Raw genomic sequence first — 12812 nt, forward strand, 5'->3', positions numbered from 1 at the left:
TCTGAGCAAGCGCAGTGAGCCAGGAATAACAGCCTTCTGCATCTGTCTGGCTTGTGCCTTAGTATGATTTTGTGATTGATTCGAGAGTAGAGAGAGCATCATTCCAACAAGGACTCCAATAATCAGAAAAACCATATTGGCAGAGTGGTCTGGATAGAGCCTGCGGAGTTGAAGAGAAAATCTTGATATATCACTTGTTTTTCCTCATCTTTTCGGACGATATTCGTCTACTCCACGACAAATATTGTCTTGCTCTGGTGGTCCAGAAGGACTACTCAGGCTTATTAGCTTGTATGAGCCTGAGGGTGGGGAACGAATAGTTTCAATAAATTCGGCACTACTTGTTCCCCACAACTGATTCAATATTCTCCGGAGCGTAGGGCAACACCGGTGTCTCGTCAATACTGTAAGAGTGCCGTAGATGGTAATATAGCGTTATGTCGATGGATATAGGCCGAGACCGCATAGGATATGCTGATAGCAAGTGCATTAGGATCTCGGGCGCCTAGCGGCAGGCCCTGCACCTTGTGTCAGGAACCTCTATATCCATCACGGCTCTGCGGTAGTCTAAGGTGTTGAAGACACCATTCTGGCAAGCCATGATGAATCTCTCAGTTTCCGACTTCAGCTCACTCGAGCTGAGGAAAGCAAAAGTCGGGCGCTTTGATAAGAAAAGATCTCCAATGTTATTGAAGGAGAACCCATGCATTGGCTCATCCTTGTGTTTCCGCAAAAATGAGGTGATTTCTGCGGCTTTTATATGAGCTTTTTGCTGAACGGGTTCCAACTCGGTGACAGAGTTATTGTCACCTCGTTCATTGTCGAAAACTAACCCAAGTTCATCAGCTGCTCGGGCAACTGCCTAAGAGATAAATGCTCCAATTCTTGCTCTCTCATGGTCACGGACCATTGCACATTTGTCTATTCCGAGTTTCATACTGATAGCATGCGTGTACTCTTCCACTACCCTCAAGGACTGATGGATATCCTTCTCTCCAGAGGCATATAGTTTGAGATCATCCATATAAAACAAATGGGTGACCTTGTGCCTTCGGTTTCCGGGGGTGCCACAGTTATAACCTAGTGTATTTCTAAGCGAAACGGACAATGGTAATAGTGAGATGCAGAAGAGAAGGGGACTAAGGGAATCGCCCTGAAATACATTCCTTCTGAAAGTGACCCACCCTGTTTGGACTCTGGCTTGACCATATGTTATGGTGAAGCGAGTTCGCCATAGTGTTATCAGTTGATCAATACACCTCACTATTTTGTCGGGTACCGCGACATTGTACATGCGATATTGTATCAAATGCCTTACGGTAATCGATCCAGGCCATAGAGAGGTTACGCTTGTATAGAGTCCTTCGTTACACATTTATCGATGAGCAGGTTCGCTTTATATCCAGCGACTCCTCTTTTCGATCCTCTCTGCTATCCTCTCTGCTCATATATCCGTTCAATCACTCGGTCAACTGCGGTGAGTATTCTGGTGTATAAGTTGGTGGTATCGGTTTGTAATTTTCAGGAATCGACAAATCTTCGCTTTTGGGGATGAGAACGTTCCGCCCCTCAACAAACCAATCCAGAATAGACTGCTCTACGTTCAGCCATGAGTTGAAAACTCTGGCCAGATGGCAGGGGTACTTGTTAGTTTTTTCCACCACCAATAAGTATTCAGCCCATCTGGTTCTGGAGCAGCAAAGTTCTTGGAACCCACAAGGGATCTTCGAACGTCATCCGGGGTTATCAGGTTGCGCAGTTCATTGAGCTCAAGCTGTCAAAGTTCTCTGTGTGTACACGCCGTCCATTTTTCCGAATCGCAAGGCCGGGATTTCGTACTTCCGATTTGGAAAGCTATTGGACGACGATATACACGGCGGTGTTGATTTGCCAGATGTTAGCTTCGTCTGTTAGAACACTATGAACTTTCGCATCCAAACAATCCAGTTCTTGTGGCTTCAGGGGCCTAATTCTGTGGTGCGCCCTGCGTGTTCCGATTGACTCCATTGGTGGCATGATGCGAGTCTCCTCTCCAGCCGGGTCAACGGGTGGTAGAACTGTCACTTCTACCACTTAGTTAGCAGACTGGGAAAGAGCTATATAGCCCTGCCGCCGAACATATGATACGTACTTCCTGAAATTCTGGGCGGGTGGTTAGCCCTGTGGACCCACGGCCGGCACCGAAGGAAGAATAGTGTTCTCCTTCCTGAGTGCGCCTGGGCTGCCGGTCCGGTTTTGCACCAGTTGCTCGAGCAAATGGTTTAGTAAGTGAAGTGACAAGGGTAGTAGTTTAGAGATGAGTATCATAAATGCCCTCACGGGACAAGTGCGACTTATTTGAAAATCGAAAATGTGTAGCATCACACCTAGTTTCAGACCCATGATTTTCTCGTCACTCTCAGGCATATCAAATTATCTACGTGGGCTGTTCGAAAAATGGAGTGAATGTTGAAATTTTGCGGGCTACTTACATTCAATTAGCAATTTTTCTATTCATTTTTTTATGATGGTATACTCGCCTCGAAATATATGTTCAAAGGTTCAGCTGTTTAGTGTTGATTAGAAGTTAAAAAGTTAGAAGTGTTTAGCGTATTCAGCGATTTCCTGCTTTTGATAAAAATGGATCAGAGAATTTGCATGAAATGTTGTGTAAAAATGGAGTTGAGTGCTCAAAAACACTTGAAATGTTGATAGTGGTATAAGGTGATTGTACTCTGAATTAGAAAAATGTTTATAAGTGGTGCAATCTTTTCACTGATTTGATGGTCGTATAGTCAATAGAAGCCAGTTATAAGCCACTCGCGAGAAGCAATACAAACAAAACGTCCGGTGTTTCGGAATAACAATTAATGGTTTTTGCATTACGATAATGCACCTAATCACTCGTCGTTGCCTGTTCGTAATTTTTTGGCCAAAAACAGCACCGTAATCATCCTTCAGCCGCCGTATTTACCAGTATTGGTCCCCTGCGACTTTTTTCTGTTTCCAAGATTGAAGTGTCCTATGAAAGGACGGCATTTTGCGATGATTGTGGATATAAAAATCGAATCGCTGAGAGACATCGAGGACATACCAAAAAGTGGATACCAGAACTGCTTCGAGGATGGAAGGAAATGCTGGCACAACTGTATTATATCTGAGAAAAAAACTCTGGAGGGAACATAATAGAAATTTATGAATGAATAATGAATAATGAAAATTCACCTCATTCTTCGAACATAACTTTTCACTTGTGATGCACTGTTTGGAACCTTTGGTGTAGTAATGTATATTACTGGAGTTTGATCCCAACAACAACCGTTATTTTTAACACCTCGACACGTGTTTCAATAACCAAGTGATCATCTTCAAGAGGAAGATTAAACTTAGTTTAATCTTTCTTTTGAAGATGATCATTCGGTGATTGAAACATGTGTCAAAGTGTGAGAAATAACGTTTTGCCGTTGGTGATAATTAGAACTTTTCACGAAACTCTGACCCATATGAAAAGTCGAAATGGTTTATTAGGCAACATAAACTTTGCCCAATCTCTTTGAGACATGGGACAATTCTCTACATAATGTATTTTTAAAAGTCTACAAAATAGTCCGCGATACAAACCTATGTATTTCTTCAGAAGACAGTTCACTATATCTATTTTGATGTTCGAAATAATTGTCACACATATATGAAGTAATTGAAAAACTGTTTATACGAATACCATATCAATCCTTATTTGATTTAATAAGGTAGTCATCAGAAATATTTCATGCATATGTCAATTGTCTTTTACAGCATACATTCCAAATCAATATTTCAGGAGTCATTTTTATCGAAGGCATGATGAGAAAGGTTTTCAATTACTCTGGTTTTGTTTTATATAGTGAATCACTGAAAGTTGGGATCGCATTTTTGTTCTGGGTTGTATTTAGGTGGATGGATAATTATCTATTTTGAAATTTGAATCAATGATTTTGATATACTTTAATTAAGGTGAATATTATCAAAGGTCATTATTATTAACTGATGCGACCATATAAAAAAAATGAGAGCATGTATGCTCTGGTACCTGTGCGAAACCGGATCGAGTCGATCCGGTTTCGATATATTTGAGTGTATTGGTATGATGATGTTTTGTTCACTCCGTTCATCAATAGGTAAAATGCATTTGAAAAAAAAATCATTTATCAAAATATTTCCTCCGTATAGCTATTTGCAAGGTTCGAAGAGGTTTATGTTGTGTCATGCACATTTTGATGTTTGTTATCAGCTATATGAGTCAACAATTATTGTTAGTATTGTCAGCAAACCCTTCCATTTGATACCAATATCATGAGATTTCCTGAAAAACTTTAATGGTTCGCCATATTAGACTTAGAGTGACGTTATGTCTTCCACACTTTTGAATGTGAAATGGCCTCATTCATTCGACAGCACATTATCATTCAAACTAAATGTGACACAACTTTTCAGCTCCTCAAAGGATTGAAAATAACTGTATCGAAATTCATTTCATTCTAACTAACATACATACAAAAAACATTGTAAGTTAAATGGAAATTCGTATAGTGGAAATACCAGGAGAGAAAATAAATGAAGAAATATGCCCTAAAAGTTCGAATCATATTATGATGTGATAAAAGTGATTGAAGTACAAGAATAAATACGTTTTCTGGTAATCAAATCTGTCAATCTACTGACTAACTCAGATAAGAACCAAAAATATAACAATGAAGAAAGGGCTGACTAACTGATAAAAAATATATATCATAAAATTATATAATCAAAATGTAGCAAACCTCGTTGATATCAATTCCATGGTTGAGTGACCACGTGGTCTGAAAATAATCTTGCATTCTCTGTTTGAGCTCCTTCGGGATTTGATGCAAAGTTACAAAATCTTTCAAGTCTCTCCATTTTGTGTGGTAAAGAGAGCGCCTGGAATACATTCTCTGGATGATTGCTGTGACATTGCCGAAAACTACTGCATGCATTAGAGCTGAAAAAAAATGAACATGTGTAGCGTGAAAAATCTTTACTCTAAAAGAACTAGATTTATTTTTCATCTACAGTCTTTTTCAAAATAGGCTATTCTGTCTTCATTTGAACCATGTGAAATTGTTCTCAATAAAAATCAAGCTGTTGATGAACAATATAAAATATCACTTGTAGTGAAGCAAGTTATTTCCATCGAGCTTATATATTCGCTGGTGTTTTCATATACGTACTTCTTTTGTTGTTCTGTGTGACAGAAGAAGATAGAATGAGATATGATGGAATACAAAATTCACTTTTTCTTCATACGCGTCAAAAAGATGAACCAGTACATATCTCGAATATATAGAACTATGTTTTATTCGAATACCTAGAATGTTGTCTCGTCATTTGCTTCACTTACTAATACTTGTTTTCACTCAATTAACATCAGATTCATGTGACATGATTCTATTGATTGGTAAGTAGCTAATTTATAAAATCACTGATTTCAAGGCTGTTTTGTTTCTTTCAAGAGACGATAAAATCTGCAATGCGTCGAAGTTTCGCTAGTACTCCGCATGGTTCAAACCACGAGGTGTGGTAGCCAATTAATAGGTATCACCAGACATCCCCAAAGAGGACCCCTTTACTTTGAAGAGCTACCTGCAGAAGCAAGTGTATTATTATGTGTATGAATTATTTCGTTGAGCAACGTACCAATTCGATGAGAAAATAACAAAAAAATATAACTTCAATAACTTTACCTATTTTTCCTTCTCGTGCTATGTACTTCGATTCATATGTCGACATGGCGAATAAATACTTTACAGAGATGCAGCGGCTACACAAAGGAGAGCAGAATTGTTGCTAAAGTTTTGCTAAAAGCATTCCGCTTAGCACGAATGACAGTGGTTAGTTCATGTCGATTTCGAAACCTCTCCTCACCACTTTCAACTTCGAAATGATCTCTACATCCGTCGCATGACGTAACCAAGGTGACTTTGAAGGAGTGTTTTGAGTTTGACCTTGAGTTCCAATGTTGCCTCATTTCATTTTGAAAGGTATCAATTATTTTGTTGAGCAACGTGCCAATTCAAAGAGAAAATTACAGAAAACATGACAATAACATTAACACTATTTTCTTATCGTGCTATACACATTGATTCTTATTTTGCCACGGCGAATAAATAGTTTGTAGAGATACAGCGGCTACAAAAAGTAGAGCAGATAAGTTGCGAAAGTTCTGCCACAAGCATTCCGCTCAGCACAAATGACAGTTATTGGTTTATGTCGATTTTGAAAACTCTCTTCACCAATTTCAACTTTGAAATGATCCCTACATATGTCGCACGACGTAGCCAAATTGACTTGAAGGAGTGTTTTGAGTTTGACTTTGAACGACCTTGACCAACGCCACACGGAGAAGGCAAGGTAACTTTGAGGTGTTCTTTTGAGTTTGATCTTGAATGACCTTCATTTATTCACGGGGCTATTTAAAAAATTCAAGGATTCGATTTCGAATGAACTTCAGATGCATAGTCCAAGAGGATTTTGGGGTGATTTTTCAGTTTGTCTTCGAATGACCTGCGACATCATATGCCTTTGCTGAAGTGAGTTTGGGGGCGCTCATATAATATTTTTATCTCCCCCACTTTCTGAAGGAACATATAAAAGGGAGGGGCACTCACTCACAGGTGTCAATTTGATATCGCGCGTACTGAATGAATATCCCTACTAACATGTTTCACTGTGATAGGTGCGGTAAAAGTTTCAGCCGTAAAAATAACATGCGTCGCCATAAAATGCAGTCCTGCGGATTCTGCCTAACCAAGTGCAGTTCACGAATTATGCAATTATTGTAACAGAATGGTGCCTGGGAATAGGATGAATTCACGCCTCAAAACATTGAAACACAGAGCACATTCCTGTGTAGAATTTGAAGATGATGGGAAATTCATAAAAAGCGCATTTGAATGTGAGATCGTTAGTTACAGGGTCGAAGGCGGGTTGGCCGTCCTTGTTCATCTTCCACTGTCTGAGTCATATAGTCATAAAATTAAATATAAAAGTCTAGGTGAGGAATACAATGATTGAACACTTTTTTGTTTTTAATGTTTCATTGTTGGCGCCAGTTTAAGCCACGTTTTTAGGGTCGTTCCAGAACAATAGCGTGATTTGGCATAAAAATGTTACGTAAGCTAGCTTGCATCCAATTACATATACTATTCAATCACAAAGCGCTATCAAGATCATAAAAGGAATTATACAGTATGGTAAAAGTCAAATGGAATAAATTCGTTATTTCGGTTACCGTACATACTTGAAAAAATCCCAAAATTATTATTTGACATTCTTCAACGTAAAAATGCCACCCCTACCTTCAATCCCCATCAAATGACAGCTACAACCCCCAATAGTATAAGTTTGTGATATATCGTTTGAAAGGTAGCTTCATTCTCTACTCAAAAATGTTATCGCTATTAAGTTCATTGCAACAATTGAGATAAAATAGATTAGAATCATATGGTTACTGAAATTCGATAATATACACTCAAAAACTAAAGTGTAATGCAAAATGTAATGAAATGCAGAATACGAAAAATAACTATGGATATTAACCAAGTAGATATTCAAAATGATCACCGCGAATGTATTGGCAACATCCTAATCTCATGATTAAAGATCAGGTGATCGCGATGGCCATTCAATCGATACTTGCCTCTCTATCCACCAATTGGGTAGTGTTGTATCGATGTATTGCCAGACATCAACTTGTTAATGTGGTGGTGCTGAAACCATATCGTATTCATTGAAACTTGGGCGTTTCCTGGATCAGGATATAAATTTGCTAAATTTGAAATGATATCATACATTAACCTTTTGAGGGTATTGCGTGTGTTCTCCTCTCATCCAGTAAGGATGACCGTTAAGAGACAAAGTACACTAATCAGAAATCATTACATCTTCCAATTGGATGATTTTGTTATCCAACATGTCCATCATTTGCTCACATAAGTTCTTCTATCAAAATCGTCTTCCATGAGAGTAGGGTGCTAATGCCGACTGAACGCCTCCCCCCACCCCTTTTGACCTTGAGACGTCACACGACCTTGAATGACGTCACCTAACCTTGAACGTCGTACACGTAGTATGAGCTTGAATGCGGTGTTTGACCTTGAGTGTGGGGTTTGACCTTGACGTTCGACACTTCGACTACCTTGAGCTTGCTCCATGGCATTGAATGTTGACCTTGAATGAAATCGTGACGTGTACAGAATATACAGTGGGATTAGGCGTTGCGGTGTTTGACCTTGAGTGTGGGGTTTGACATTGACGTTCGTCACTTCGACTACCTTGAGCTTGCTCTGTGGCATTGAATGTTGACCTTGTAGCTCCCATTTGGGTTATGGTGGGGGGGGAGGAGTTGGGCTTTTATAAGGAGTGTGGTGTGAACGTTTCACTCATTTCAAATTCTCCTTATCGTACGGTAGATATTTCTATATACAAGATGTATTCGTGCGTTGATTGTAAAAAAAGTTTCACTCGTAGTGACAACCTACGTCGTCATCAGCGGGATTCCTGCACACCCGCAAATGGTGATGGACCTCCAATATCGAAGAGGCAACGGTTGACACCCCCAGCACTTCCAACACTGCAAACATGCGTTTGCTGCAATTTGACTATTGCAAGCGATCAGATGAATGTACATCGGAGGACGTTGCAGCATAGAACAAATGCATGTGTTCAATATGGGGAAGGTGTGAAAATTGTCAATACAGCTTTCAAGTGTCGAATTGCGAGCTACCGAGTGGACAGTGAAAACCACCACATGGATTACCCAACATTCTTCAATGAAATTAAGCAGAAAGTAGTGAAACTACTCGAAGAAGTGTTGGATATCCATAAATGCATGAAAGTGAACATGGAAGTGTTTGGGCGGTACAGTCTGCAAACTAAGGATCTTTCAGAAATCAAATCATTTAATAGTCCCAATGAAGTAATTGATCAATCGAATGATTTGGATGTGGTTTATAGCAGTTTTGCAGATAGTTTAACTGTTAAAGTAGCGGAATTTCAAGATCGGGATTCAGGTATGTGATCTAGTCAAAATGTTGATGATGATGGACTTATAGAGAAAACCCATATTTTCAGGTTGGACCATTGAGAAAATTTTGTACTTGGAGGTGAATATCAACAAGTATAGCCCCTTCGGGGGGTCTTCTTACATCAAATTGCCAAGGTTCATCGAATTGAAAAAAAGTGTGGTGAATGTTCTTAATCAAGATCAGTGCTGCTTTGCGTGGGCTGTGACTTCAGCTTTATACCCTGCCAGTCAGAAACTTAATGAAATTTCATCATATCCCCACTTCTCAACCGTCTTGAATGTAGCAGGTATGGAATTTCCAGTTAAGTTGAAAGATATTCCTAAGTTTGAGGTTATGAACGATTGCTCTATCAATGTTTATGGGTTGGAAAATGTTTTTAAAAATGGTAGAATTGAATATGAAGTTGTGGGTCCGTTACACTATTCTAAACGTAGATTAAATAGTCATGTTAATCTGTTGATTATTACAGATGATTCTGGTAATAGTCATTATTGTTGGATTAAGGATTTATCGAGACTAGTATCATCACAAATATCTGCCCGTGGTCATAAAAAGTATTTTTGTGATGGTTGTTTATTGTACTTTGATAATGAACGAACTTTATTGCGACATCAGTTGAATGATTGTAATCACATATCGACAACGACACCATCCACAAATTTCAGGGTTGATAAATTTGGTAAAAGGGTACCTGAGAATATTTTGAAATTTGAAAATATCGAGAAACAGTTGAGGGTTCCATTCGTTGTATATGCTGATTTCGAATCTATTCTGAAACCAGTGCATACTAATGAGCCAAATCCTGCTAACTCTTATACAAATCGAACATATCTTCATGAACCATATGCTTTTTCTTACCTCATAAAGTGCTCTTTTGATGATTCTATATCTAAATTTGTACTATATAGAGGTGCTGATGCAGCTAAAGTGTTTGTGTCAAACTTGGAGGCTGATGTCACCAATATTTATCACAAATATTTGAAGAAAGTCATTCCAATGAGTCCATTGACTGATGAGGAAGAGCATGATTTCAATATTGCCGCCACATGTGGTATATGTGGAGAACCATTTGGTGATGGTGATATTAAGGTGCGTGACCACTGCCATCTAACGGGGAAAAAAAGAAATGGAGCTGCACATAGTATTTGACCTCAATTTCAAATTGCCCAACTTTATACCAATAATTTTTCATAATCTCAGTGAATATGACTGTCATTTGTTCATAAAAGAGTTATGCACAAACAAAACAAAAGTTGATGTCATTGCTCAAACTAAACAAAAGTATGTTTCCTTCACGAAACATATAATTATGGAGAGAATAGTAGATCACAATGGAGTGATGAAAAATAAGTTTTTGAAATTAAGGTTCATCGATAGTTTTAAATTTATGGCTGCTTCCCTTCAAAAGTTAGGTGACAATTTAGATGAAAAACATTTTGTGGAAACAAGAAAATATTTTCAAACTTATGAGGCAGAAAGGTGTTTTTCCGTACAGTTTTATCGATTCTTTAGATAAATTAAATTATTCTAGTATACCATCAAAGGTGGACTTTTATGATAAATTAAATGAAAAACATGTTTCTGATGAGGATTATGATAGAGTAAAGCAGTTATGGAACACATTCAATTGTCAAGATTTGGGTGAATATTCTGACATAAACCTAAAATCTGATGTTCTACTGTTGTGCGATATTTTTGAAAATTTTAGAAATATGAGTTTAGATACATATAAATTGGATCCTGCTCACTATTTCACTTCTCCAGGTCTTTCTTGGGATGCTATGTTGAAGTATACGGGTGTCAACTTGGAATTATTAACTGATATCGATATGGTGCATTTTCTCCAAAACGGTATACGTGGTGGTGTAAGCCAGTGTTCGGAGAGAAAGCATATTGCAAACAATCAGTTTCTTCCAAATTATAATCCCGAAGAACCTTCATCTTTCATAATGTATTTATATGCAACAAATCTGTATGGTCATAGCATGTCTCAATCATTACCTTTTGGTGGGTTCACTTGGTTGACCGCCAGTGAAATATGTCAGTTGGATATCAATAGTATTCCAGATGATAGCCCCAAGGATACATACTTGAAGTAGATGTGCATTACCCTGTCGAGTTACACGATCTACATTCGGATTTACCATTTTTGGTTGAAAGTATTATACCACCTGGTTCAAAGTCCAAAATACCCAAACTTATTCCTAATTTGAATGATAAAAAGAAATATATCGTTCATTATAGGAATTTGAAACAAGCGGTCCGTAATGGTTTGATGGTGATGAAAACTCATAGAATTCTCAGATTCAATCAGTCACCGTGGCTGAAAAAATATATCGATTTAAATACAAATTTGAGAAATAAGGCTACCAATAAGTTTGAGAAGGGTTACTTCAAATTGAATATAAATTCCATATTTGGCAAAACGATGGAAAATGTAAACAATAGAAGAGACATTCGAATTGTCACACATTGGGAATCCATAAGAAGAGGTATGGGTGCCAATGCTTTGATAGCTCGTCCCAATTTCAAAACATTATCCATATTTTCGGAAGACTTTGTCGTCATACATATGGATAAAGTTAAGGTTTGTTATAATAAACCATTGTATTTGGGGTTCAGTATATTGGATATGTCGAAAACAGTCATTTATGATTTTTTCTATGATGTCATCAAAAAACATTACGGACCACAAGCTTCTCTTCTCTATACCGATACGGATTCTTTGATACTGAAAATAATGACGGATAATTTTTATAATTTTATGATTGCAAATGTTGACAAATTTGACACTTCTAACTATAGGTTGGGTAATAAATTCAATGTGCCAGTTAGCAAATCGGTGATTGGAAATATGAAGGATGAACTTCCGAGTGATCCCATCATCAGTTTCCATGGCACCGGTGCGAAAGCATATCATGTACAAAGTGTGTCTGATGAAATAAAGAAAGCAAAAAGTATTAAAAAATCCGTTATAAAAAATCAAATTTCAATTGAAGATTACATTAGGATTGTTGAGACAGGCGGTATAATATTTAGAAAGATGAATGTATTCAGGAGTGATTTACATGATATTTACACGTTGATGTGCAATAAAGTCGCGCTATCACATAATGATGATAAGCGATTCATCATTCCTAATACCACCAAGACATTACCTTGGGGCCACAACGATATTGAATTCTATCAGACAAGTTCCGAACAAAATTTAAGAATTCTTTTGAATGTACTGAAAGATGAAAACAGTATAAGTGACAAGAAATTAAATTTACTCATTGCCTTATTGGAAGAGCAATCGAGTAATTGAATTTTTTCACTCATTATCTGGTTTGTTCAACAAATTGTAAAATTCATACTTGTGGAATATTTCAAACGAATTATCCTACCCCACTTCCACCCCCACTCCCATTCCCACCCGAAGTGGTAGGGAGCATACGGCTATAAAACATGAGAGGAGGCCACAGTTCATCATTCGATTGCAGTCTTCCTTCGAAAGAAGCAGCCAACCTGAGATACCTGCCAGCCAACTTAGTTGAAGTTGAAAATTCCAAGCAGCTTGATGTAAGTACACACTTCCATAATATTTATATTATATTGTCTAATATTTTCATTTTCTCTTTCTAGAATCATGTCTTTTCTAATGAATGCTCTGATGACCCCGATGACCACTCTCAGTGAGAGACAGTTGGAGGATGTAGAGCGGAGGAGGGTGGTTGTCCTACAGGACATCATGGTACAACCACCAGCTGC

General features: G+C 38.0%; 1 protein-coding gene across 2 annotated transcripts in view; it reads right to left on the reverse strand.

Annotated features, from left to right (window-relative positions):
* The window catches only part of Elk (Eag-like K[+] channel), a 322370-nt gene that overhangs the window by 122656 nt on the left and 186902 nt on the right, over nucleotides 1-12812 (reverse strand). For both annotated transcript variants that reach the window (XM_074172321.1, XM_074172322.1), the window contains one exon: nucleotides 4779-4978. In XM_074172321.1, the coding sequence (XP_074028422.1) occupies nucleotides 4779-4978 (200 nt within the window). The remainder of the gene's footprint in view (nucleotides 1-4778; nucleotides 4979-12812) is intronic.

Source organism: Leptinotarsa decemlineata, unplaced genomic scaffold, assembly GCF_025532065.1.
Source record: "Leptinotarsa decemlineata unplaced genomic scaffold, Ldec_3_MD MMD2_tig00000090_RagTag_RagTag, whole genome shotgun sequence".
Taxonomy (NCBI): Eukaryota; Metazoa; Arthropoda; class Insecta; order Coleoptera; family Chrysomelidae; genus Leptinotarsa; species Leptinotarsa decemlineata.